At 36.0% G+C, this 27,956-nt stretch overlaps 1 protein-coding gene across 1 annotated transcript in view; it reads left to right on the plus strand.

Moving 5' to 3' along the window:
- The window catches only part of HERC2 (HECT and RLD domain containing E3 ubiquitin protein ligase 2), a 97,661-nt gene that overhangs the window by 18,776 nt on the left and 50,929 nt on the right, over positions 1-27,956 (plus strand). The window contains exons 7-38 of the mRNA XM_072402339.1: positions 880-1,033; positions 3,648-3,758; positions 4,113-4,284; positions 5,090-5,263; positions 5,999-6,187; positions 6,949-7,100; positions 7,285-7,442; positions 8,301-8,414; positions 9,653-9,904; positions 10,507-10,700; positions 11,359-11,559; positions 12,570-12,798; positions 13,925-14,049; positions 15,249-15,427; positions 16,653-16,837; positions 16,919-17,074; positions 18,257-18,442; positions 18,583-18,753; positions 19,392-19,495; positions 21,275-21,425; positions 22,295-22,509; positions 22,830-22,962; positions 23,066-23,193; positions 23,279-23,474; positions 23,593-23,729; positions 25,058-25,231; positions 26,010-26,146; positions 26,226-26,377; positions 26,458-26,649; positions 26,777-26,964; positions 27,460-27,652; positions 27,742-27,924. Coding sequence (XP_072258440.1) covers positions 880-1,033; positions 3,648-3,758; positions 4,113-4,284; positions 5,090-5,263; positions 5,999-6,187; positions 6,949-7,100; positions 7,285-7,442; positions 8,301-8,414; positions 9,653-9,904; positions 10,507-10,700; positions 11,359-11,559; positions 12,570-12,798; positions 13,925-14,049; positions 15,249-15,427; positions 16,653-16,837; positions 16,919-17,074; positions 18,257-18,442; positions 18,583-18,753; positions 19,392-19,495; positions 21,275-21,425; positions 22,295-22,509; positions 22,830-22,962; positions 23,066-23,193; positions 23,279-23,474; positions 23,593-23,729; positions 25,058-25,231; positions 26,010-26,146; positions 26,226-26,377; positions 26,458-26,649; positions 26,777-26,964; positions 27,460-27,652; positions 27,742-27,924 — 5,385 coding nt within the window. The remainder of the gene's footprint in view (positions 1-879; positions 1,034-3,647; positions 3,759-4,112; positions 4,285-5,089; positions 5,264-5,998; positions 6,188-6,948; positions 7,101-7,284; positions 7,443-8,300; positions 8,415-9,652; positions 9,905-10,506; positions 10,701-11,358; positions 11,560-12,569; positions 12,799-13,924; positions 14,050-15,248; positions 15,428-16,652; positions 16,838-16,918; positions 17,075-18,256; positions 18,443-18,582; positions 18,754-19,391; positions 19,496-21,274; positions 21,426-22,294; positions 22,510-22,829; positions 22,963-23,065; positions 23,194-23,278; positions 23,475-23,592; positions 23,730-25,057; positions 25,232-26,009; positions 26,147-26,225; positions 26,378-26,457; positions 26,650-26,776; positions 26,965-27,459; positions 27,653-27,741; positions 27,925-27,956) is intronic.

Below are 27,956 nucleotides of genomic sequence, written 5' to 3' on the forward strand. Positions count from 1 at the left end.
ATCTATATCTGAGGCAGCATAATCTCACAGGTCCTTAATTACTGTGACCCCTCTTCTGAGCCCATGCTGTCATTTACTTATTGAAAGCCTAATCTAGCAATGCTAATAAAACCTCATATTCGTATGCATACATTGTCTGTAATTAGGTTGTATATAAACTTGTGCAATGTAAAATATTTACTGAAAAGGCATTCATTATGGTGTCATTGAACTAAATTTGGAAAAATGTACTTAAACAAATGTCCATTCGGTTCTTTTCCACCACTAAATTTTGTTAGTGAAGTATTCCACAGGTATGACTGGTACACTTCTTTGTGTGTCACTTCCCAATCACAAAACCTATTCAACAGACCTCATAGAACTCTATTATATGACGTCATGTAGTGCTTGGTATGATAACATCCTGCTGATTCAGAACTGGATTCTGATCATTCTACAAAATATAGAGTCTAGACAGAAAGGTCAACTAACCTGAAATAATTTGTTAGAGATTGGTAAATGCTAGAAGGTTAACCATATAACTTTTTCTTATATGTTTTGGAAATTCTAATAGTAAGGTAGATGCATTTTGGATCACCCGTCTGTAAATGCTTTGTGGCAGTTATGTGGGGTTTCTACTCTCCCTTTTTATGATTTATGTATTTTATGAAGAAATCTACAGAAGTAGTGGGAATACCCTTAGGTGGGTGTTAACTAAAAATTCTAACTTTGGCAGAATCAGAGCCAAGAATGGAATTATGACAAGGTGATTACCCATAAGAAGGATGCCTTGACCCCAATATTCCACTTATAAGTAATATAGCATATTAGGTCCCTTTTAATATTGGTGTAAAGGTATTTGCAAAATTGCCTTGTAGTAATGCCTTTTTTTGTGTGCAGGTGAGGATGCTGATCTCTGCAGTGAGCTGCTACAAGAGTCTCTGGATGCACTACGAGCTCTGCCTGAAGCAACACTTTTTGATGAGAGCACAGTGTCTTCTGTCTGGCTTGAAGTAGTCGAGAGAGCCACCAAATTTTTAAGGTCTGTTACAGGGTGAGTTTGCTGTGAAGTTATAGTTAGTCTGTAAAGCCTAATCTAGCAAAACTACTTTATGTTCTTCTTAACTATTACTATAACCATGGCTTTTGTTTCAGCTTGCTATAAAAATGCATGTATTACAAAAGCATGGATTAAACAAATGTCTCAAAAACCAAATTCCTCCAAACATATTTGTGCTATATTTGATGCTTGTAGTATTATTAAATAATCAACAAGTACTTATCAGCAAGGTATTGCTATGTCAAAGACCCTTGTGCATTGGTGAACTGAATTTTTAGAAACGATGCTTGGTGCGGTTTGCGTTTTCCCATTAGCCCCCAGTTTCAGGTTGTTCCAGGCATGTAATGCAGATATGTACTTCACATCTCAAAGGTGTCCTTTCCTAGACTTGAGTATTGGCCAAAAGCTATGTTTGGGGGCCTTACTATGTAGTATGGAGGTCGGAAGTGTCCCGCATAAGCGCTGTTTAATAATAAAAATATGCTATTTGCATTATAGGGTTACTTGCATGTTCTGTGTACTATGAACATTTCTAGAATCTTCTGTAAGCCAGCTTTTCTGTCCTGTGGCTAGTTTAGCTGGCTTCATTTTGCTTTTAAACTATACTGGGCAGGGTTCTCCTTTGGGACTGGGCAGGTGCTCCTTCTTTGTCATCTATGAGGCTTGGCCTCTTCATAGTTACATATTCCATCAAGTTCAACCACATATCCCAAATAAAACCCTTTAAGGTATAGTTGGTCCAGAGGAAGGCAATCATCCCCTTTCATAATGTACAGAGCTGCATATTATGTTGGTGCTTTATACATTTAATTTAATATGATTTTCATAATGTCTAACATATAAATTATTTGCAGTTGGGATTAACAAAAAGCATATTTTTTTTTGTCATGAGTAGTAACTTAACTAACACTCTTATAGTATTGGGTGGGCAGATGTATACACCACATATATAACCTTTATTATGAGGCAGATCTTCAAAGCACATCAGAGCATTTTAAGAATTTGTTGGATTGCATTGGGCAGTTGAAAATGAATGGCAGTGTAGTGGTGTGCATGATGGTAATATGGGTAGTGGCATGATTAAACCCTCATGGTGATAGGATAGTGTCTATGGGAACATTTCATTGTTATCTGTAGATAACACTATAGACCACATGTAAAAAAATCTGTAGCAGGTCAGAGGGTTCTGTGCATAACAAGGATATTAAATATTGTTTGCTGGCTTTGTTTTTTTACTTTCATACGGTTTTCTTGCTTGTGCAGAAAAAAACAGTGGCTCAAAAAAAGTTATAGTTTAACAGGTACTTAATTTGCTCTAAACAGAACCTTTAAACCTTGTTAACACTTATTTTTATAGACTGATTGTAAAAAAGCAGGGCACCTCAGCAGTATGGAATTATTTCACATGTTTAAAGGAAAGCAAATTAACTTAAAAACCTTTGGATGTACGTTCTAGTTATTTTGTTGTGGGGTATTGCATCTACTCCATTTCGTGGCAGGATTAAAGGATTGCATATTAGGAAAAAACATTTTTTTTGCATTTAATTAATTAATTGCATTTATACAAGTGTCCATGCTCTTGGGATATTGTCATCCTTTCACTGCATGGATAGTCCTTAAGCAAGTATTTGGAGTTGAATGCCTATTATGCACCTGCTTGCTTTAAGTCTAAGTGTCTTGGAAAATACTGACAAAAGGATAGTAGTACAGTAGCTGACTACATTTTAATAAGGTAGCAACTATATTACCCATATTTCTATCCTAACAAAATAGCAAAGGCTTACAATCTTTTAAGATCATTGCCATCTGTCTCACTGTATTTATTATGTGGCCACTGAAAGTAAAGCTACGTACACACGTTCAACGGTTCTCGCCAGATAATCGGCTCAGGGCCGATATCAGACGAGAATCTGGCCAGTCGTCCATCGTCCGAACGACCGTCCTGGCGGATCCATGGACGACTAACAATCCTAATGCAAGAGAAGGAGGAGAGCGCGCAGCAGGGTGCCGCTCTGTCGTTCTCCTCCTCCCCTCTCCAAAGAGCAGAACGGTGCTGTATGTACAGCACCCGTTAATGCATCGTGGTAGTGCTGGTCATTGGAAATGAGCATGAAAGGATCCAACGACTATTCTTGCACGTGTTTATGCGGCTTAAGGGAAATCCCCGGAGCCAATCTGGAATGCTGAGTTTCTAGAGGGGGATTTAGTACGCAAGTATCAAGATGAGGGACAGTGTTAGGGATCAACCTAATAGGAAATGCATGGTATTTAGCCAGTTGCCCAAATCCACAATTGCATTGTATGGTAAAGCATAACCTTTTGTATAACACTACAGAGCAGGAAACAGAATGTTTGATGAGCAAATATGACTGCCCCATGTCATAATTACAATCTATATGCTGATGAATGTATTTTTTTTTTTTTTTTTTTGCGCATAGTGTTTGCATAATTTACATTAGGGTTTATGTGTTTTGCATGCAGTATAAAGATGATTCCCTTTTACAGAACTTTTCTAGTTTTCATGGGTGGACTATCCTGAATAGCTTTAACCCGTGCATGATAAAAGTGACCTCATCTGGAGATCTCTGACTTACTATTTTTTTTGCAGTGATGTACATGGTGCTCAGAGTCCCCGAGGTGCAGGAAACATTCCACTACAAGACCAGCACTTGGCGCTTGCCATTTTACTAGAGCTTGCTGTGCAAAGAGGCACCCTAAGGTCAGTATTTTTGCTTTTTTGTACTTGATAACTGTAGTATAACATATTGTCTTTTATGATCTCCACCATAAATCTGTTGTACACCGCCCAAAACCCACCTGGTTGCTCCTTTATACTACCAGCTGCTTTAAGTGTATTTCAATAAATATCATGAATGAGCTGTAATGAGTGCTGTTATTCAACAGAAGCAAATGACTTTACAATAGTTTTCTAGCATGTGTGAATATTTTGGAACAGTAAGTGTAGAGCGGCGGGTGTGTTGTATCAAATGTCACTTGGTGATGACAGATCTGATCATCTTATAGTGCGTCTTTTTATTATTTTTAATACTTCTCTGTCTGTTTTGTTTTATAGCCAAATGTTATCCGCTGTTATGCTGCTGCTTCAGCTCTGGGACAATGGAACAAGGGAAACCGATAATGAAAGGTCAGCCCAGGGAACCAGTGCACCTCTTCTTCCTTTATTACACAGGTTCCAGAGTATTGTGTGCAATAAAGATCTTCATAATATGGAAAAAGAGATCCAGGTGAGCTTGTTATTGTGTACATGTTGCCTACAAACATATACACAATGATGCTATCTATTGCTGTTTAAATTAATTCTCCTCCTTTTAAAAAGGATGGTCGCCTGCCGTTCTGTTTCTTTATTACTTTCTAAACTGACTCATATTAAACTGTATGTGAATCCTCAACAACTTTCTTCTCTCATTTGCTCTATTTTGGTCTCTAAAATATACCATACAAAGTGTTTTGTTGTATCTGTTCGATAAGTGCAAAGAAAATAACAGTTCATTTGCCAGAAATCTAGTGCTATCCTGTGCACTGAAATTTCAAGCGGAGTTACCAGCTCTGCATAGTTTACCTTTAAAACCTACATAATACCTACCCCTACATTAATAAGAGGAGTGGGGAAGGTTCACTGTAGTCTTATCACAACTTCTGAAATGAAAAAAAAAAAAAAACTGAATAAGCAAGAATTTAATGCAGCCACCTCCACTACATCCAAGGTCTGGTTGGATAAAATACATTTCGTTTTGGGGGTTTATAATAAATCATGAAGATCAAAATTAGGTCTTCATTTACTTAATCTATTTTATATTTGTTATGATTCAGGAAAGTATTTAATAGATCAGTATGACAGCCAGGCAACTAAAAATTTTTAGAAGGTCAGCAATTGCAGTCCACATATTCTTTTTATGGCAGGTTTTCCAAATTAGTAATTTTTTTTTTTATTATAATGGTATATTATTTTTAAAGTTGCAATACTGATACTCTCTAAACAGTCTTCTAGTTTTGTGATTTATATATTCTTTTTTGGCACTTTCTTTTTAGATGCTACCTTGTCCAATGAGTCCAAATGAAAACTTTTTGAGGTATCTGACCTTGCCTCCAGACAATGACCTTGCCATAGACTTAAGGCAAACAGCTGTTGTTATAATGGCACATTTAGACAGATTAGCTACTCCTTGTATGCCTCCACAGTGCAGTTCTCCAACATCCCATAAGGTAAGTTGCTATTAGCATGTCCCTTTGTCATCATCCTATGTTCTAGTGTCGTTTGAGGCAACAGGTAGAGGCCAGTTCAGCCTTCACTTCAACTAGCTGTTTATAAATTGTATTACAAATAATAATATTTTATTGAAGTGTTTTACAGAAATAGGCAGACAGCAGCTAGTCAGATTTACTATATTTTGCTCTTTAAATCATTTACAGTACCAGTAAGTAGCATTATTTTTTGTTTCAATCAGTTTTATTAAGTTTTCAGAAAAAATAACAAGTAAACATAACAGTTAAACATAATTGCCTATACAGCCCAGTATTTGCTTGTCAGTAATGCCTAACAGCACTGACTGATGTTAGAAGTCACTACATTAATAAGAGTTTACAACTGTACAGTTTCCAAATATTTAAGATTTAAATAATGCAGTGATAAACTGTGTATCCCCAGATTCCTGGTTTCTAGTGACACGTTTCTTATTGGCAAAACTGTTCAATTAATTTAATGGTGGTTGTACACAGTGGAGAAAACAAAATGTATTATTTAGATATTTTCAATAATTTGTTGTTTTACTACAAATGAGCACTGAAGAGCAGAAACAAGTTTGTGTATTAAGACAATAGTTTTTATATGGATATTATAAAATTAATTAAAAAAATGTTTGCTGGCAAATATTGTGACTTGTCTGTCTGTACAATTGGTCATCATTTCCATGCATAATGAGTTTATTTATCTCTATCTAGGGTTCATTACAGGAGGTGATCAGCTGGGGTTTGTTAGGTTGGAAATATTATGCGAATGTCAGTGGCCCTATACAATGTGAAGCTCTTGCTAACCTTGGTGTTACACAGATTGCTTGTGCAGAGAAGTGCTTTCTCATACTGTCCAGAAATGGCAAAGTTTACACTCAGACATACAACAATAATACACTGGTAAGTGGATCTTTTGTTATTAAAAATAAAAAGTGTTACTTTTGCTGCAATGCATCAGTCAAGAGGTGAATACATCAAAAATTGAAAAAGATCCAATGTATAATTAATATCATGAGTTGTTTCACACTGTATTTTAGAGATAAATGTCAGGAAATATATTATGTCTCTGAAATTTTAGTATCTTAAATAATATACCAGTGTTGTCTCCAGAATTGTTTTTCAGCTGGGTGGCTGTTGCTGGGGCAAAAATTGCAAAGTGGATAGTGAAAAGTTCTGGGTGGTGTGCCCAGCTAAAAAGGGCTGGGGAGAACATTAATATAACATATAATGCAAGAGGTTAGATTTGGCTTTAAATATTATCTTTATTGTTATGTGACTGTATATATATAATTTTCCATTTCTCAGAATGAGTGTGATTTAGTTACCATTTATGGCAATATTGTTTGGTATTACCCTCGTGTAATAAAATTTTGCATTGTGCATTTTCTGTTTTTTAACATAAATTTGGAAAGTATACATTTTGGATGCTGAAAATGTCTAGCCATTTTTACTGTACAACCTCTAGGATATCCTCCAATTACATTTTTAACAATAACAGTTCAACCACATCAACCTTCTGCTAATAGGAAAATCCAACTATTGGTTGACTTTCCTTTTTTTCTGTTAAGATTCAGTTCTCTTAAAAGGGCTGTTTTACTGTACTTATATTTTAATTTTGTACTAGCTCCATCTGAAATTTTATTCTATTTCTTTTTGTCCAGGGACCACAGCTTGTGCAAGGTCTAACTTCCCGGAATATTGTGAAGATTGCTGCTCACTCTGATGGTCAGCATTATTTGGCCCTATCTGCCACCGGTGAACTCTTTTCATGGGGATGTGGTGATGGTGGTAGGCTGGGCCATGGAGACACTGTGTAAGAAATATTTTGTTTTTACTTATTATGTACTGTGTGTGAGGCATCTTTTTATTGATGTGATATCTCAAACAACATGGGATTTCCATGTTTTTTTTCCAATTTAAACTTTTGTGTACACACTAAATATATTGCTCAGTTTTCATGGATCTGTTTCATGTTTACCTGTTCTTTTTCCTTTTAGTTCATTAGATGAACCAAAACTGATTTCTGCCCTGTGCGGTAAGCAGACTGGAAAGCAAGTAGTACACATTGCATGTGGAAGCACATACAGTGCAGCAATCACTGCCGATGGGGAGCTGTATACGTGGGGACGTGGGAACTATGGAAGGCTGGGTCACGGTATGTATAAAAATTTATTATTAACTGTCTCATGTAAATTGTACTTTCTCCATTTAGATTTCACTAGGTTGCTAAAAATATTTACTAGTTTGTTTTTGTTTTGTTTGACAATTTTGAACTTTCTCTTTTTATAATTATTAGAATGAACTTTTAAAAAAAATAGCTGTATTCACTAATGCATGCCGATTCTCCAATTCAGTAGCCCATAACAGCTAGTCGGACTGTAGCTTGTATTGGTTACAAGCAATTCTGATTGGTTGCTGTGAATTAATGTACCTATAATTTGGCCATTGGGAACAAGCACTTGATACTTAACAATGTAATTTTTTTTACTGGAGTTGAACATGGTGCTTTCTGATTAAATATTCATTACAATGACCATGCAATAGGTGTCCAGAAAAAACTTAATCAAAAATACTTTTATAGTTTTAATACTTTACTCATCTACTTTTAGAAGCACACAAGGCTAAAAAGTTCTGGATTGTCCCATCAAACTTAAGTTTAAGCAATTGAGTGAGCTCTTCCAACATATTTTGCCCTATAAAAGAATGTATGTATAGAAGGTGATGATTCTGAAATTACTTCTTGTCCTGCTTGTAGTAGTTTAGTTGATACCATCCAGTTTGTATCTTGTTTTTTATTAAAAAATATATTGAGGGGGGGAAAAAAAAACTTGCTCTGAACCACAGGGAGTGTACAGGTGTGAGGGTTAAACAGAGCAAAATGATTACCTGTGTTAGCCAAGTTACCAGAATTTGTGCAAAGGGTAAATGTCTCAAACTTATAATTTTGAAATCGGTCAAATCTAGAAAGAACATCCAAATGAATTTCCATAATTCTTTGGTTTGCTTTCTAAAGGGTCTAGTGAAGATCAGACAATCCCCATGTTGGTGACAGGACTGAAGGGATTAAAGGTTGTCGATGTGTCTTGTGGAAGTGGAGATGCTCAGACTCTTGCTGTTACTGAAAATGGTAAGTTATGCATTTTATTTCAATTCCTGTTTGCTTAGAAAGTCTTGATATTATCAGCACAATATTATCAGCTTTATTGGGAGCTAAAAAGAAATACATATAAGGTTTTTATGTAGTTAATGTTGCCTTTTAGAAAAGACACATTTTAGATCTCTCTGAGAAGCCACTTTATAGTTTAGGAGCTTAATAGTTTGGGTAAAAAGAGTGGAGATCCAGAGATTTCAAATTTGACAGAATCTCCAATAGAAACATTTTGTACATTTAACAAACTTGCTTATTGAAGGGTTAAACATATTAAGGTTGAACTAACAGTTTTGATTTTCAACTTTTGTAAAGAAAAAAAAAAGCCACAGTCGAAAGAATTAAATGAATTAGTTCAGGTGCCCACAGAAGTACGGCATATCTGCCAAGATTATTTTTGGTTCTTGTAATAAATCAATTTATGATATACCGTCTAATCTGAAGTCTGTATTTACTTTTTGTAAATGTTTTGATTTAGAAAATGAACATTCCATTATGTGTACATATGTACAATCCTGATATAAAGCAGTGCATATCAAACACAAAGGCATTCACATTCATACTGCATTCATTAAATCGGTGAACAGAAAGTTATTGTAATATATTTTTTAGGGATTGGTATTAGGTAAGGAGAGCAGGATTGGTAACCGTTTTTATGCATGGCTAAAATATGATATTGTTATTAAGTTCTTAAAGTTATTAAGTTATTAGGTTATTAAAGCGGAAACATTCCTCTAAAGATAAATAATATTTACTTTGAAAGATGGAAAATTTTTAAAGCTGGAGGTTGATAAAACAGAGCTGTTATACTAGGCATAGATTCTAATTATTGAGTATTTAGTGCTAATGCATGTCATCCTATTTAATGTACGGCGCTGCATAATATGTTGGTACTTCATAAATACAGTTCAATATTATCTATATTAAACAGATGCTTTCTGCTTTCTTTGAAAGCTCAGAATATTGTCTTTGTCGTGTATATTGGTTTCACTGCAGTGAAACTGATCTATTTTATTTTTATCTGCCGCAATATCACTTTTCTTTATACAGCCTATAAATCAAACCGTGGCCACAATACACCCCCACCCTTTGACTTTGCTGAAAGTATAAGTATAATAGAGTTGTAAAACTTGGTTTATGATTTATTTGTGTAGGCACTTGCATTTTTTGTCTATAAGGGCTCCTAACGTCTAACTTTCTGTTATATTATGTTTTAGGTCAAGTCTGGTCTTGGGGTGATGGAGATTATGGAAAATTGGGCAGAGGAGGAAGCGATGGCTGTAAAACTCCTAAATTAATTGAAAAACTCCAGGATTTGGACATAGTTAAAGTGCGCTGTGGCAGCCAGTTTTCAATTGCTATCACCAAAGATGGCCAGGTCTATTCCTGGGGTAAAGGAGACAATCAGAGGCTTGGCCATGGCACAGAGGAACATGTCCGATACCCAAAATTACTGGGAGGCTTACAAGGTAGGAAAATAAAAATAAAAAACATAAAACCTGCAAAATTATTCAGTGCATTTGTTTTACAACCTAATGCAATTTGCCAGTGACCTGTGTCTTATGAGAGTCAATTTAGTTTTGTAAGAAAATATTTAAAATTGCTCCCTAATAAGTGTTGGAGAATCTGGTAAAATTTGTCTTCTTTCAGTGACTGTGATCATATTTTTGTCTTTCTTTATATCATCAAAGTAGCAATGCCAAAAACAATATTTTGTTAGGTTTTCTGCTTTGGTTTCTTCTACTTGGTTTGTTCTAATTGGCCAGCAAAACATGACATAGCTTTTTATTAAAAAAGTATGCATTTTAGTATATTGGAAATTCTCATAGCGCTGAAACTGCAAACCAAGTTCACTACATGGTGTTTTCTGATTTCATAACTTTTTTTTTTTTACATATTGATAAAAATATGTAAAGAACAAACCATAAGCTGTAGGTGGAAAATCTTTCTGACTGATACTGACTATTGTTGCATGTGAGTGTGTAACTAAAACAAACTTTTGAAGTTTATTGACGTTAATGAATTTGGTTTCTTCTGATACATTTAAGCAATAAACTTTTTTTTTTTCCAGGCAAGAAGGTGGTTGATGTAGCTGTTGGCTCAACACACTGTCTGGCATTAACTGAATCCGGGGAGGTTTACAGCTGGGGTAGCAATGATCAGTGTCAACACTTTGATACATTACGCATCGCAAAACCTGAACCTTCTGCCCTCCCAGGGATAGACTCCAAACACATAGTTGGAATTGCTTGTGGACCTGCCCAGGTATGAAACATATTCATGCAGATGCCGGGGTGCATGTACATACCTTTTTCAGTTTTCAGAATCCCTGCTATCAGTTACTGTCAAAGAATTAGAACAGCCTGTGTTTTAGTCAAAGTGGGGGACATTGATAGGGCTGTTGAAGAATGAACATCCTGTTTTACAGGTGCAGAGTGTTCTAAAAAAGGGAATAGTTGTACAAATGTTAACATTTCAAAAAAAATTCACTTATCTGTGGTATACAGCCAGTGTTATACAATTTTATAATTTTTCATTGTTAATACTTGAAATATTTATAGATGTGATATAGATAATGGCATATCTATACATATAGATGTACATATCTAGCATATAAAGATGTAGATAAATGTTAAAAATTAATTCAAAAGGTAAAACGGTATTGGTGGGCTTTAGGCTTATGTCAAAGGCATCAGTTTGACATCTATTTGAATTGCTTTTGAGCTAATCAAGAATACACTGACACGTATGTGAGTTTTGCAGTTCCTTAGATTTTTATGGAACTTCAGATCTCTGTGAAACAAATAAAAGCTTGTCATGCACCAACAATGTTTTATTTGTAAACTATTCTTATATACACACTTTATTTAGTGTTCCACAATTGAGTGTCTTGATTTAAAATAAAATGTTATTTTGTGTACAGAGTTTTGCATGGTCTTCTTGTTCGGAATGGTCCATCGGTCTGCGCGTTCCCTTTGTGGTTGATGTGTGCCCCATGACCTTTGAACAGCTTGATCTGCTTCTGCGCCAAGTTAGCGAAGGAATGGATGGCAGCTCTGACTGGCCACCGCCACAAGAGAAGGAATGTATGGCTGTAGCAACACTTAATCTACTTCGGTTGCAGGTAATAATGTACTTACATGATGGGATAAAACTCATTTTACTGTGTACAGTACAGTAGGTTTTATTTTTACAGTAGGTTTATTTCAGAATTATTTATTCAATGCACTCTTAATTTTTTTTATTATGTACCATTTCTGACTATACTAACACACTAGGTATGATGTTACTCTTTGCTAACAGAAGAGGAAATGAGGGGTGTTTATCTTGTGAGCCATTTGGATCTATTTTGGCACCAATGATGAGCTATAAGAAAACTTAGCAGTGGAAATATCTTGCATAAAGTTTTACCTTGTTGCTAAAGTGAATGTAAAATATAAAAAATTAAACCAAATAGTGATTATGATTATTATAGTAAAAAAAATATATAAAAACACTTCTCAACTGATTTGAGGCAAGTTATTCTTGACAGTAATTCTTTGCACCTTCATGCATGCTCAAGATTTAGAGTTACTATATTTCATCATTTTGATTTCTTTCTATAACATAAGAATAAATTAAACTTCACAAAACTGAAACTGAAGAATTTGATAAAAACAAAACATATTCAGGAAGCTACTCTACAGGAAAACTGCACACCTAAAGGGTCAGTCCTAATCACATCCAGAGAGATAGGCAAATGAAGTCACATACAAACCTATTAAAGCTGAATGTGGTTCTGACCCCTCAGCCCTTCGACATTGCTTCTTTAATGTGATAGCCAGCGTCAATGTGCTACACAGAGGCTTAGGAGGAGTGGTTGACCTAAACTTTCACACGTAAAGTCATGTTCTTTAGCTGCTGATGGTTTTAACATCATGTTTTCATTGAAAACGAGTTTTGAATATATCGTTTTTTTATAATCGTTTGAATTACCAAGGTTTGTGAGGGATTTACGTTTCATGTACTAATAGGTATAGTTAACAGGTAATTAAAGCAGGCAATGTTTAAACTACGCTACACAAATTTAGTTATATTTTGTGTTTTATTGTGCTGCAAATTTACATATTTATTTCTGTCTTTTGCTTCTTCCAGTTGCATGCTGCCATAAGCCATCAAGTAGATCCAGAGTGCCTTGGCCTGGGTCTTGGCAGTATTTTGTTGAACAGTCTAAAGCAGACAGTTGTTACATTGGCCAGTAATGCAGGAGTGCTTAACACAGTGCAATCGGCTGCACAGGCTGTATTGCAGAGTGGATGGTCTGTGCTCCTGCCAACAGCTGAGGAGAGAGCCAGGGCTTTGTCAGCCCTATTACCAAATGCAGGTATGTTAAATCATGCTCTTAAGTTGTACATTTCTGTGTACAATTATATGTCTGAGCGTACTTTTATACCATATGTTTCACAAGTCTGCATTGTATTTATGTACAGTAACCTGTAGGTTAACTTCAAGGTGCCATTTTTCTTTTCCTTCACCGCTTTACCAAATGTAGGCCCAAAAGGTTTTTTCATCCTTTATTTGGAATGCTTAGTGTTTAGTTCACTATGCTGTTCACTGAAGTCCTTAAATAAAGATTTTATTTATGCCCTCATTTAATGTCTGAAAGAATGGCTTATGATATCTGATAGCACGATTCAAATCTGTCCAGAAATAATATCTGCTCTTGATGATGATGAGGCGGATGTAACTTCTTACCTACCTGATTCCTGGGCTACCACTGTCCTCTATTTCGTCAGTGTTCCATGTTCAAATTGAGATAGAAGAATAAAAGATCAAGTACATAATTACTGATGACCCATTACTAGCCCAATAACCTTTATATTTTTATTCATACTTCCGGTCAGGGGAGATCGTTTGTCTATTACTACACAACTACATTGTCTTGCCTTTATGTCCCAGATACAAATTCTCATGTATAAGCATACATTTCTTTTGCAGGAGACAGTCCTGATGGGTTAGCTGTTATTTAATGTTTGATAGTTGGATAAATTCTTGTAGAAAATAAACTCAGAGACCCTCAGCTTAGTACAATGCAGTATAATTTGATCAACCACTTCATGTAAACGCCGTACTCACAACAGTTTCTAACAGACCAGTTCCTTAATGTGGCTCTGGTTAATTACCATCCTGTTTAACTCGTCACACCTTACTAGTATTTTATTTATTTGAAGGTTTTTTTTTAAGAATAATATTATTATTATTATTAATAAACAGGATTTATATAGCGCCAACATAATATGCAGCGCTGTATATTAAATAGGGGTTGCAAATGAGAGACGAATACAGACACAGGAGGAAAGGAGAAGATTTGTATATTTCGATTTTTTACTTTGACATTTTGGTTACAGCCCAGGTGTTTCTTGTGCTTTGTCATCTTTATTTAACAGTATAGAGACTAAAACCGTTGTGTCTTGTAAAACATTACTTTTATATTTAACTTTCTGTTTTAGCTTCTGGAAATGAAATGACTATAAGCCCTGGCCGTCGATTTATGATTGACCTGTTGGTGAGCAGTTTGATGGCCGATGGAGGATTAGAATGTGCGTTGAACACTGCAATAACCGCAGAGATTCAGGTGAGAAGAAAGCTGACTGCTTTAAATATGGTTGGCGTGCTGAGTAGTATTAAGTATATGCAAGCAACAATAGTAAATTAGTATATGTAGTAATATGAAGATATATTACTACATGCCTGTATAATATTCGTACCTGATTTTCAGCTAGCATCAGACTTTTGAAAATCCTATGTACAACAGCTCTTGGGCTGAGAGATGACTAAAAGAAGCCAATCAGTTGTGCTACAAGGGACATGCTAACACAAAGGAGAGAGCGAAATGAAATGTATGCATCATTTTGCTTCTTGCACTTTAGTATCCAATCTCTGGCTGTAGGAAGGACAAGAACTGATAATTGAATTAGAGAAAAAAAACAGGTATTTTATACTTCAGAAGAGGAAGTACTATGAGGGATAGATGTGTAAATCTTATAACTGGCTGGGCAAAAGTACAAGCGCATTGACAGGTAAACTGGCTCCATATATGTATTTTAGCTGTTTTATTTGGGGTTCTAGTTTGTTTGCAGTTGTACTTTATGTGTGTATTTTATTTGTTTAATAAATTATGGCTACTTGGCGAACCAGTTTCCTTTACTTGATTCTTGGTTTTCTTGTGTTTTAAATTAGCACATTATTAATGGCAAGTCTTATGTGTTTTTCAGCCAATGATATGTTGTTCTTTTGTTCTTTTTGCTGGGAATGTGATTCTGTTTTGATAAATGTGCAGACACATGTTTATGAAACCTGATGTACAGTTGAAGCCTAATGTGATACAAATATCACAGTAATTTCTGATAATTAGGAGAATTCCAGTGACCCACTGCCACTCCTGGCTCTGGTTCTTTTAAGTATGGGTCAGCATGTAACCTCCTACCTTGGGACAGTTGTTGGTTGTAGCTAGGTACCTGCCTTGAACACAGTTACAGATGAGGTGATACCGCTGTTTTTAGCTTCAAAGTGTGCCAACGTTGGCTCTGATGGTGATGCTTACCACAAAGGAAGAAATATTGTGGTGGGCAGAGAGGGAACTTCAGCAGATTTGTTTTTTTTTTTTTTTTTTTAATATACTAACACTGCTACTTTGTCTTTAGTGGTCATCCCTTGTTAATCCTTAAAATTCCATCTGCAGTTTATTAGAGCCAAAATGCATGCATCACTCCATCAAACACTACTTCCTTTTAGTGCCACTGCCAAAACCAACTATTCTGATCTCTTTCATAGGATATTGAAGCAAAGAAGGAAGCTCAAAAAGAAAAGGAAATAGATGAACAGGAAGCGAATGTGTCTTCATTACACAGAAGCAGCACACCACTGGATAAAGATTTGATAAATACAGGCATTTATGAATCTGCTGGAAAACAGACTTTGCCTTTAGTGCAGCTCATACAACAGCTGCTAAGGTAATGACTATCACTATATTTGTGCTAAGAGTGATTTCCAAGCCAACATAATGAACTCTGATTTGATTGAATCCTAAAAATACAGTTCCCCGTTAAGAAAGAGTACAGATCATTTCCTCTAGAGTGGTGTTTGGTGATTGATTGCACAGAACTTCTCCATCATACTAGGAAATCATTTAATCATTGCTACTGTTGTCTTGACTTTCAGATGCATATTTTGGCTCATTATATAATCCATACCCTAAAGTTCGCTCTAAAAAAGGAAAATCTTTTTTTTTCTTTTCTTTTTTTTACCAAGTAATTTTTGTCTTGGTAATTGATACAACATGCAAATGTGCTAAAATATTTTATCATATTTGTATCCCATTTGCTGCAGCATTTCTCAAACTGTTGACCACTGCCCTGTCTTCCCTGGGTCGTGAGTTGACAGTCCACAAAACCTGAGTTGACGGTAGATGGCTAGCCGAAGGAGATGCAGGTCATGTCTCGGCATATGCTGGCAGCAGTGACATTTAGTGGTGGCATTCTACATAATAACCTCTCAGTAGCATTTCTGATACACAATTTGTAAGTGTGCAAGAATGGGCAGCCATGCCCCAGACAGGTAAATCTGTGTGTATGTATATACAGTGTATGTGCCTTGGAGTACCATTTTGTTCCAATAATGCCATCTGTGCTTTACGTACTCCTGACCCCTGCACTCTGTATACTTATGCACCTTTGACCCGGAGTAGAGTTGGCTTAGAATTTAGTAAACCATATTTCTTTAAACCACCACTACTGTAACAGCCATCATTACACCAACCCTAGTGAAGTCACTGTGGGTTCCAGTGCTGAGTGCTGTTAACATGCTTCTAGGGTAAAATGCGCCATTCATCTGCATAACCAAAAATAAATAATTCTTGTCCGTGGGAGGGATAAACCAAATTAATAGTGCTGAATACCCTGTATTGTGTTGTTGTGGGTAGGCAAAAGTATTTATTAATGAGCAAGTAGTTGACATAGAAAGTTGCACAAGGAATTGGAATAGTGGTATTGTCTGCTGAACACAAAACAAATATTTTGGCAGGTAAAAAAAATGAGAGATGTATTGTGTGTTTCACCTACTTAGTGGGGTTCCATTTTCTAATGAATACCCACTTTATTTACACATCTTGAATGAATATCATTATTTTTTTAAATTCTTCAGCCTTTTTCTGACGGTGTCACTGCTTTATGTCCATAGGAACATTGCTTCTCAAACTATTGCTAAACTTAAAGACATGGCACGACGTATCTCATCCAGCTTAGAGCAAGAACATTTCAGTAAGGAAAGATCAGCATCCATGGATCTTCTGCTGCGCTTCCAGCGACTGCTTGTTAGCAAACTCTACCCAGGCAGCTCTGTGGACCAAACTACAAACACGCATGGTAGGTTTACATGTTCTTTTGGTGACACGTAAATTTCTGTTTTATATGTATATTCATATGGTCTTGTATTTCATCACATAGCTCCTGAACTTTTAGGTGTTGGCTCATTATTGAAGAAGTACATTGCACTCTTGTGCACGCACATTGGAGACATCCTTCCTGTCGCAACAAACATTGCTTCCTCAACTCACAGACACTTCTCAGAAGTGTCCCGTATTTTGGCAGGAGATCTTACAGGTAATGAACTAAAGAACCCTAAATGGAAACCTAACGGTCGGTTTTAGTTGATTTTTTTCAATTTTTTTAACTGTTTTGTAAATAAAATAAGTAGCAAAATATGCAATACATAGCTAAAGATCTGTAGAGCATCACAGGTTATCTAAGAACACAACCATAGCAACTGGCTCTCTGACTAAAGATTTTGACTGAGTGGTCTGAAAAAAGATTAGTTACTATGCTGGCCCATTTATTTTTGTGTTGCTTTTGATCTTGAGCTACTCAGTGCCTGCTAGGAACACACAATATCTATACACACTATAGTCTTTACCATATAAAAAATTAAATTATTATTATTAAATTATTATTATTACTACACAGTTTTTTTTATAGTGCCATCATATTACACAGCGCTGTACAAAATCCTTATTCATGCCACTAGCTGTCCTTCAAAGTAGGCTCACAATCTAATTTCCCTACCATAGTCATATGTCTTTAATACAGACTAAGGCCATTTTAGTTGGGTAGCCAATTACCCTAACTGCATGTTTTTTGTAATGTGGGAGGAAACCCACACTGACACGGGGAGAACCTGCAACTCCATGCAGATAGTGTCCTGGCCGAGATTCAAACCTGGAAGCTAGCTCTGCAAAGGCATAGCGTATTTTGGGCAGCATGGTTGCTCAGAGGTTAGTGCTGTGACTAACCTCTGTGCTACCGTGCTGCCCTAAATACGCTTTACATGCCTTTTAATGCATTTTCTATATTAAGTTGACATTTTTTTTTTTTGTGTACAAAAGAATTTAAATATTTGAATAGAACCTGTTTAACTAAGATGTGAAAATTTAGCTATTATCTGAAACATTAACTGCAGATGGAAGTGATTTTTGTTTGCTCTGTAATATGGATTAGGGCTTGATCAGATCAGGAAAATGTATTATGCCCCTTCAGGTGCATTTGAATTGCATTTAAATTGTTTCTTCCCATTTCCTGAGCTGCTTCAAGCTTTCCCGTATAGGGACACATTAAATGGACTTAATGTAGAACAAATGTAAACAGTATGTGAAGTACCTTTAGATTGTTTTATGTAATTAGTTCAGTGGGGAATTTTATACAGAATGCTCAGAAATTGAATGCTATTTGTATTTCACCTTATAAAACCTCTGTAATAAGATTTTTTTTTTTTTTTTAACACTTGTGTAGGCGTTCTACTTCCGGAGCTTGTTGTATCCACAATATTGCTGCTATGTAAGAATGCATGGCTCATGCAGGAAGCAGGTGCTATTCCTCTTCTGGCCAGTCTTCTTGAACCTCTGGATCGATTCAACCATCTTGCCCCAGGAAGAGAAAGAGACGACAATGAGGATTTGGCATGGCCTGGCATTATGGGTGGGCAACCATTTTGCGGTATTCTTTTTTTTTTTTTTTTTTTTTTTTTAATGCAATAATTTATTCTGAACACTGTATACTTAATTTACATTGCTTGCATGAAATCCTAACATGTTTTTTTTTTTCTTGCTGCATAAAAGGCTCATTTTTCAGTGGCCAGAGCTCACGTAATAATGAGGAAATCACCCTGATACGTAAAGCAGATTTGGAAAATCACAATAAGGATGGAGGTTTCTGGACTGTAATAGATGGAAAGGTCTATGACATCAAAGACTTTCAGGCGCAATCACTACATGCTAATACTATACTAGGTATGAATTCCTTATTAAGGCTCCTAGTACAGCAGTAAGGATAAAACCACTTCAACTACATCAATGAACTTGATTATATTTGTTAGTCTAGTTCTAAAGCAGACACTTAAAGCATTAGCTAAATAAAATAAATAATATTTAATCTAAAAATTAAGCATTTAAATTGAACAGCTTTCCTTTTCATTGTACAAACTGCCATACTGGAAGGGTCATTTTTGTATATATAACATATTCGTTTTCAATCTATCCATATCAGACTTTCCTGATTATCCTTATCTACAGTTCCTGCATAGCCATAAACTTTCATGCTTTGGATATTTATGAAAATATTGTTTGTGAACAGATGATAACTCTTTCCTTCTACCCAGATTTTTTTTGACAAGCCTTATAGAATATTAAAGTGGGCTTCCTAGAGATATTACTTATGTATATATTTTATTGTATACCATCACTCACACACTCACAGTTAGGGTCAGTTAAGTGATGGTTCTGCTTTTGCCTAGACATTAAAGTGTGCATATTACAGTATGCTGATGTAAAAATTAATGGAGATAAATTGCCTAATTACTTTAAATTTCCTGATATTACTACAACTGATGCTTATGTTTATTGTTGTTTTTTGTCTTTTTGTCCATTAGCTCACTTTGCTGGTGAGGATCCGTTAGTTGCTCTTGAGGCAGCCCTGCAGTTTGATGACACCAGAGAGTCTATGAATGCTTTCTGTGTGGGTCACTACATGGAGGTAAACAAACCAATATAATCGCAGCTATAGATGAATAATATTCTTTATTTATCATTACTATAAGGGATTTTGGTGTGACTTGATTATTTTTTTTATTTTTTAAATCTATACCTGTAAAACTCAATTATTATTACAAGACAGAAAAAAGCAATATAAAAGGCACAATATGATATAGAAAAACAATGTTGTAAATATTAATGGAGAAACCAACTATCATAAAGTGCAAAGTACTAAACACATATATGTGTAAAATACAAAATATGAGGATAAATAAAAAACATGGCATTTCACACATACCATGCAGCAGTAAAACTAAATTAGTCCAAGTATTGAGGCATGTCCACAAAGTTTGCAGTTTGGATCTCGTAGTCATATAATCATATCTAAAAAAAAAAAAATTATGTACGTATACCAAAAGAAGCATTTCAATTAAAAAAAGGATAAATGGAGAAGGGAAGACGAGAGGAAAGATAAAGATCCAGGGAGCTATGAAGGCTATATTCATTCCAGATCCGGCACATCAGAGAAGCAATGGCATATACCCATATTAGATATGTGCAGTAAGCTTCTTGAGCTGCTTAGAGATTCTCTAAAAATGGTACATTTTGACAGGAACCTATGCAAGGGCACTTATCAAATCTGTCTCTTCCTTGCAAAATGACCTGCAACACAGGACCCACCTGAAACCGCCAGCATAACAGAATAGTTTTAGGATAAACACTGAAATTTGTCTGGCGTAAAATACCATTGCATTAGGATCTTAAAAGCAATGTTGTGATCGACAGTAGAAAAACTACTCCTATGTGTCTGGCACCAAATCACCCTCCAGAGATCCAAGAAAGCTCCCTACCCAAAGCCCTCCACCGCCTGAGCATATATAGATGCTTCACTCTTAAGTTCAGAAAAGATCCATATGGAGTCTCTCAAAAGGGGAGTGGTTTTGAAAAAAATAGGTCCGGATTTAAGGACATGACGCAGTGATGTTTCTGGAGATAACTGTAGAAAGAGGCACAAGGAATATCATATTTGTGCTGCACTTCCATGAAAGACAATAGTCTCTGATTCACTGGATGTACCAATTGGCCAAAGCAAAACATCAAATTTGTCTGCCACGGTCCATGGCAAGAGTAAGACTATCGGGGATAAGGATATGAGGATTATAGAGAAATTAAGTAGCGACTGGGAAGAAGAAAGGTGGTATTGGGGTTATTCTCTTCTAAAATGTTCTAAAATTGATTCTTAAAAAGTGACTAACCCCCCCAGGCTTTCTTATTAGAGAGCCCAGCATGCAATGTGGTCATGTCGCAATTTGGCCTCTAATAAAGTAAAAACTAAAAATTAAATGACTAAATAATAATTGAACTACTCCACTTGTTGATCTGAAGTCACCTACAAAACATTCCACTGTAGGCAGAACTAGAGGGCAGGTTGGGTGGGCATTGGGCTAAAGAAATAGAACTGCATGTGCTCATTATAGAATGGCATTATGTCCTACTGGATGGACTGCGGTACCGGGGCTGGTGCATATTTAGGAATTGTAGCACTCTTGCTGAACTTGAGCATCTTGATGGTACCTTCTGTCTTTAATACTCGTACATATATCTACTGACAAACGGTTATATGTTTTCCAGTGGTATCAATTATGAAGTACATGAAGTAGCTGACGGTGATTTCTTGTGTTTAACTACTTTTTTTTTACTGCTGGACATGCTAAGTTTTTAGTTGCTTGTTATAAAAGTTTCTGCTTAATGTTACATTTTGTTTACTTGTTTTTAACAGCCTGATCAGGAAGTAATTACAGCCCCAGATATCAGCAGTCTATCCTCTCCTCTCATTGACACTGAAAGAAACCTGGGTTTGCTCCTTGGACTTCATGCATCTTACCTCTCATTAAGTACTCCATTATCTCCTGTGGAAGTTGAATGTGCCCGTAAGCAAGATTTACTGTGCTTTTTTTTGACCAGTCATAATTTTCAATGGCAAAGGTCTAATTTAAATATAGCAGCTTTTGTCTAGTGAACAGATTTTCAAGCCCTACTTTACCTGTTAATGACAGGTGCTAGTACAGCTCATTAAAAAAATAGTAACCACATTTCCAAATGCAGACTGACTTCTGGACCGATCCCACTCAATTCAGTCCGAATCAGGACGTATCTTATGCTCTGGCTCCTAAATAAGATAGTTATTCTACTTTAATTTTTGGGTGCTGGTTGATTCATAGATCTAAATAAACATGTAGAGTCCCTAGTTTCAGCCAAAATTACAGTTTTCTAAATATGGGAAAATATTCCCCTATCTATACAGAGGTTGAGATAATTTACAGTAAAAATATATTGTGAGCATTGAATAATTATTTTCCCATGCTTTCAATGTTTTTCTGTGTAGTAGCATTTGCCTAGTCTGGCTGTTAGATGTAAGGTCAGTGAACAATGTTATTCCCTTAGATAATAACCTGCCATGGCAGACATATACCTGATCTGTTTTTTTTATATTCATTTTACAGTTTGTATTGTTCACTGCAGCATATGCCTACACTTAGAAGTCTGCTAAACACTTCTTAGGTGAAAGTGTATATGCTCATTTCATCTGCTTTTTCATTTGTACCAAGATCTCTTCTACAGGAAACTGTATCTAGCATATTTGTTATGCTCAGTAAAAGCTTTATCCTAGTCCTAAATCCTAATTTTCATCTTTGGTGACCCACAACAAGTAGTATTTAGTAAACCTTGGTTGCGTGCTTATTAAACTGAACAACATTTTTAAAAAATGCTCATAGGCTTGCAACTTTTTTACTTCTAGGGTGGCTCAAATCTTCTATATTTTCTGGGGGCCTCCAAACCAGTCAGATTCATTACAGTTACAATGAAGAAAAGGATGAGGACCATTGCAGTTCCCCAGGAAACACCACACCCAACAAATCACGGCTGTATGCCCATCGCCTCTCCATGAGTGATCATTCCCAGCCTTTCTTGCAGGCCATAGCTGACAATAATATCCAGGACCACAATGTCAAGGTAAGTTCTTTAGAGATGTAATTATTTTTCTGTTATACTGATAACGTGTTCCTTTCAGGGTATAATTTTATTTTAGTAGATTACAATATTGATTATTTTGTTGCCATGCGCTGCTTTCCCTGACTCAGTTACCATTAATTTCTTTTATTTGCATACTCCATACTTCAGGAGTTTATAGCCAACAAATGTTTTTGAGGATGTAAATCTTGTTTTTGAAAACAAATATATATATATATATATATATATATATATATATATATATATATATATATATATTTATTTAAGATTTCAAATAGTTGTGCTCTACTTTCTGTCTTCAGGACTTTTTGTGCCAGATTGAACGGTATTGTAAGCAGTGCCATCTGACCACTCCGATTACATTTCCCCCTGAACATCCAGTGGAAGAAGTGGGACGACTGTTACTCTGTTGTCTCCTGAAACATGAAGATTTAGGTGTGTATGAGTATTTTCTGGAAAGTACTATATAAATTATGTTTCAAAGTGTGCTTCATGGCAGATCTGTTTGAAGCCATAGTTTACTGTTTAACTTTTTTAGGTAATATTGCTCTGTCTATGGTTCATCATGGTGCTTTAAATGTGGATCAGGTCAAACACAAGACATTACCAAAATCTGTGGTGGATGTCTGTCGTGTGGTTTACCAAGCCAAGTGCTCACTCATAAAGGTTAGTGCAATGAATCCAAGTTTTGTGCTAAAATAGTAGTACTGAACATTCATGTGACAAAGTGCATTTTATTGGTACTTTCCAGACCCATCAGGAACAAGGGCGCTCCTATAAGGAAGTGTGTGCCCCAGTTATAGAACGCCTCAGATTCCTGTTCAATGAACTGCGGCCTGCTGTCTGCAATGACTTGTCTATTGTGTCCAAGCTAAAACTTCTCAGCTCTGTACCTCGCTGGAAGAAAATAGCGCAAAGGATTATTAGAGAAAAACGGAAAAAGAAAGGTAAGTCCATACCATAAAAACAAGATCTTAGTGTTGTATTACTCTGACTTTTTAATTGAATGGGACTCATTACCTGATTGCACCTTGTTATGAATATGCATTATATTATGTTTCCTAGTCCCTAAAAAATCTGAATCTGCTGATGTGGATGACACCAAAATTGGCATTGACGAAGGAGAACAAGAAGAGGCTTTTGTAGTTCCTTCTAGTCCTGTGTCTGTGGATAAAAAGCCAATAGCCGTTAAATCACCTAAAGTAAGTAAAAAAAAATGTGCATTTTCTATATTTAAGTTTTTATTGAGAATCTTAAGTGAGCAAATGCACAACCTGGAAGAAAATAAACTAATTAGAATGGGATATATTACAATAATGGCAAACATAAAAATCCGAATAAAGCAATCCTAATAGGAAAAGCCTAAGGCAATATAATAAACACAGGAGTAATCTTGTCCTGATAACGGTGCTGTTTTGAGTTTTTTTAAGGGGTTTTCTGATAGAGTATTACAAAAAAACTGATTTAACCAGAGAAGAATAAAAAAAATGAAGGGGGGAAAAAAGAAAAGATTGAGGGAAAGTAGAAAAGGGGTCTTAAGAAGTTTAGGAAAGGACTAAGGTCTGATACTAAAACTACCATCAGATGTAGCAGTTTCCGCTCCCTATAGCTGTTAACAAAATGTGCTTTTTCTTGTTTTGTTTTTTTTATTCATTTTGTACAGACATATTTGGGAAGGTTCTATGCGCTAGAAAAGTAGTTACAATCCAATGACTACTACAGTGGGCCTTAAGCTGGCAATGTTGTATATTCATTTCACCATATTTATGATGAATGCAGTATTCTCCCCAGATTATATGACCCTACTTTTCAGTAACCACCCATAAACAGCTGGGTGGTTACTAAAAATGTCCGGGTAGTATGCCTGGCTAAAAGGGGCATATTTTGTGTGATCTTGCTAAGTGCTACATTTTATACCACACTTTGATACAAATATTTTGTCTTCTAGTGCTGTGTTGTTCTCTGTAAGTCTGCTCTGTGGAAAGTTTCCCTAGACTTGGAAACAATCTTCCATAAAAGATAAAAAAAGGCCATAAAAGTAGGATTGGTTCAAATGTCCTATATAGTCATGGTTTGGGAGAAAAGACCAAATACATCTTTCAGATCAAAATTGATCTTTATGTGTAATTGCTCCCTTAGGGATTTGGGTAAATTAATGTATTTTGTGTAATCATGCCCCTCCACTGCTAATAATGAAATGGTGGAATTGAGTATATATATGCTTGCTATTCTTTGCTGATTTTTGTGGAACGGCATGTAAATTAGAAAGTCAAAACTCCTGATATGCCTGAATGTTTTAGGTTAGTGCCTCAATAACTTAAAAGTAAATGATAGCAGTCATCTTGTTTCCTTACTACAGCCTTTCTAGAAAAAGAAACTGAGAAGTGGTAGTGCCCATATTTTTTTTTTTTAGTTTCCTTAATTTTAAACACCTTAAAATTTAGTAAATGAATAAAAGGTTATGGGAAGATGTATTTTTATTTACTGTGTTCTTGTGAAAAAAATTCCAAAACATACTTGTTTTTGGCAGGATAAATGGCAACCCATTCTAAGCTCTGTAACAGGAGTCCACAAATACAAATGGCTGAAACATAATGTGCAGGGTTCATATCCTCAGTCTGCTTTGCTGAACACCATTGTGGAATTTGCGCTGAAGGAGGAGCCAGTGGATGTAGAGAAAATGAGGAAGTGTTTGCTGAAGCAGGTATGACGCAGACATACTGCTATATCTAATATTAATACCTGTACTGTTTTTTGAGCATTATACTCTTGCAGGTGTGTGTGCAGTTTTAATAGTTGTTAACTTCTATGTTAACTTCTGTTGCATCACTTTGAAATTCTTAATAGGGATATGTGTTATGGAGGCTGTACCAAAAACAAATCGAGCAAGTACTGGTCATTAATCTTAAACTCATTTCTGACCTACTTTTATCCATACTCGATCATGTGGCAGCATTGTAGATGAGGGCTTTACTTGCTTATGTGTCAGGGGTTTCCTTGTAACTTTGAATGAATGGTGGGATAATATTCAAAAAGTGGCAAGAAAGGTGCAGAAAGTACAGATCGTCAGGATGGATAAGGCGGAAGCAGGGAGATCCTTGGGTACAGCTTTCTCTCTAACAAGGAGAAAAGTGAGCAGAATAATAGTGACATTATCAAATCTCACTCTAAAAGCAGTGGCGCCTTAGATAACCCCATGTTTTACATATACAGGTATATGGCTACAGAGCAGGAAGTCTAAACAGTCACATCTTTAAGTACAGTTTAACACTTTAAGAACAATTCAAAGCATAAGGTTATTGCTGTTTTCCAGGTGTGTGTGTGTGTGTATATGTGTGTGTGTGTGTGTGTATATATATATATATGTGTGTGTGTATATGCACTTTAAATTGTCATCATAGCTTTTTTTTTTTTTATTATTTTTGTCATTTTTTAAAAGTGTAAAATATTTCGGGTGATTTATGTTTTTTGTTTGCTTGCAGCTGGAGAGAGCTGAGGTTCGTTTAGAGGGAATAGACACCATGTTAAAACTAGCTGCAAAAACCTTTCTCCTTCCATCTGTGCAGTATGCAATGTTTTGTGGCTGGCAGAGACTAGTCCCAGAAGGAACTAATCTGAGGTACACTTTTATTTTAGCCATTTTTGTGTTATGCAGATTTTTTGCGTTTTCTAGATTTTAATTGCTTTGTATGTTGCAGTGAACCTCTGACAGACTGCCTAAAGGATGTTGACCTTATTCCACCTTTTAACCGAATGTTATTAGAGGTAACCTATGGCAAACTGTATGCTTGGGCCATTCAGAATATAAGAAATATATTGCTTGATGCCACCAGCAAATTTAAAGAAATGGGTAAGTACCTTTTGGCCAGTGTAGCTTCCGGTGTAAATGAAAATGATTTTAGTGTTAAATTCATGTTTTTTGTGCCTTAGGAATTCAGCCAGTCCCTCTGCAGACAATCACCAATGAAAATCCTTCAGGACCAAGCCTAGGGACCATCCCACAAGCCAGATTTATGCTGGTCATGTTAAACATGCTGACTCGTCAACATGGAGCCAATAGCCTTAATCTGCTTCTTAACTCTGGCATGCTGGCCCTGACACAGACTATCCTGCGACTCATTGGTAAGAAAAAGTGTATCATGTTAATGTATAAAAACCCTATATGTGTTCAACAATATTTTACCTGTACATGGCATAAATTACAAACTGCTAAAAATGTATTGCTGCTTTCCATGGTTCAATTTCACAGGCCCAAGTTCTGACAATATTGAAGAAGAATCAAGTACATGTATATTGGGAGCATCTGCCACTGTGTTAGAAGAGTCTAGAAAGGAAACTGCACCAGTACAACTGCCTGCTTCTGGACCTGAGTTGGCTGCCATGATGAAAATTGGAACCAGAGTGATGAGAGGTGTGGACTGGAAATGGGGAGACCAAGTATGTGTTTATTTCCTTATTATTTTTTTTTTTATAATAGGCTGCTAGTATTGCTCAAACTAACCATTCTTTTACCTTGGAGATAATAAAAATGAAAGTAAACGCTAACTTACTGGAACCATAATTTACATAGAGCTGCTAATCCCCTAAACCCTAGCTATCCCAAGCAAGGTCTTGCCCACCTCTAGTATGCTATAAATGAATGGAATAAGTGCTTGCTTGCCCTATCAGCAGTATTCTTGATAAGTATTTACCTTTTTGGACTTCAGGCACTTTTCAGTGATTTAGCTTAAAATTAAAATGAATTAATTTTGGAATTATGTATGATCGTTACAAAATATTCTTGGAAAATAGAAGTTGTAACCTATACATTTTTCAAAGTTATTTACTAATAAAGTCTTAATTTGCATAAATATTTAATATTTTTTTAGGTAACCTAACAAAAAATGACATATTTCCCTATCAAACTCTATCTTTTTGATTTATTACCCTAAGGATGGCCCACCTCCTGGGCTAGGTCGTGTCATTGGAGAGCTTGGAGAAGATGGCTGGATTAGAGTTCAGTGGGATACAGGAAGCACCAATTCATACAGAATGGGCAAAGAAGGAAAGTATGACTTAAAGCTAACAGAACCTCCACCTGCTACTCAGCCCATGGCAGATGACTCTGATACTGAAGATGATTCCGGTTAGAATGTGTATTGTTCATTCACCTGATTATTCTTTGCTTGGTCCAGTGAAGTTGTGAAATCTGAATCTTGTTCTTGTGGCTTTTAGAAGGCGAGCAGACTGATAAGAATATCCACCCTACCTCTATGATGTTGATGAGCACTGTGAATCTTCTGCAGAACCTTTGTCTCTCAGCTGGGGTAAATGCCGAGGTTATGCAAAGTGAAGCTACCAAAACTTTGTGCGGATTACTGCGCATGTTGGTGGAAAGTGGCACTATAGATAAAACAAGTGAGTGAAGATTTTTGTAGGGATATAACCTA

Source organism: Pyxicephalus adspersus, chromosome 1 (assembly GCF_032062135.1).
Source record: "Pyxicephalus adspersus chromosome 1, UCB_Pads_2.0, whole genome shotgun sequence".
NCBI lineage: Eukaryota > Metazoa > Chordata > Amphibia > Anura > Pyxicephalidae > Pyxicephalus > Pyxicephalus adspersus.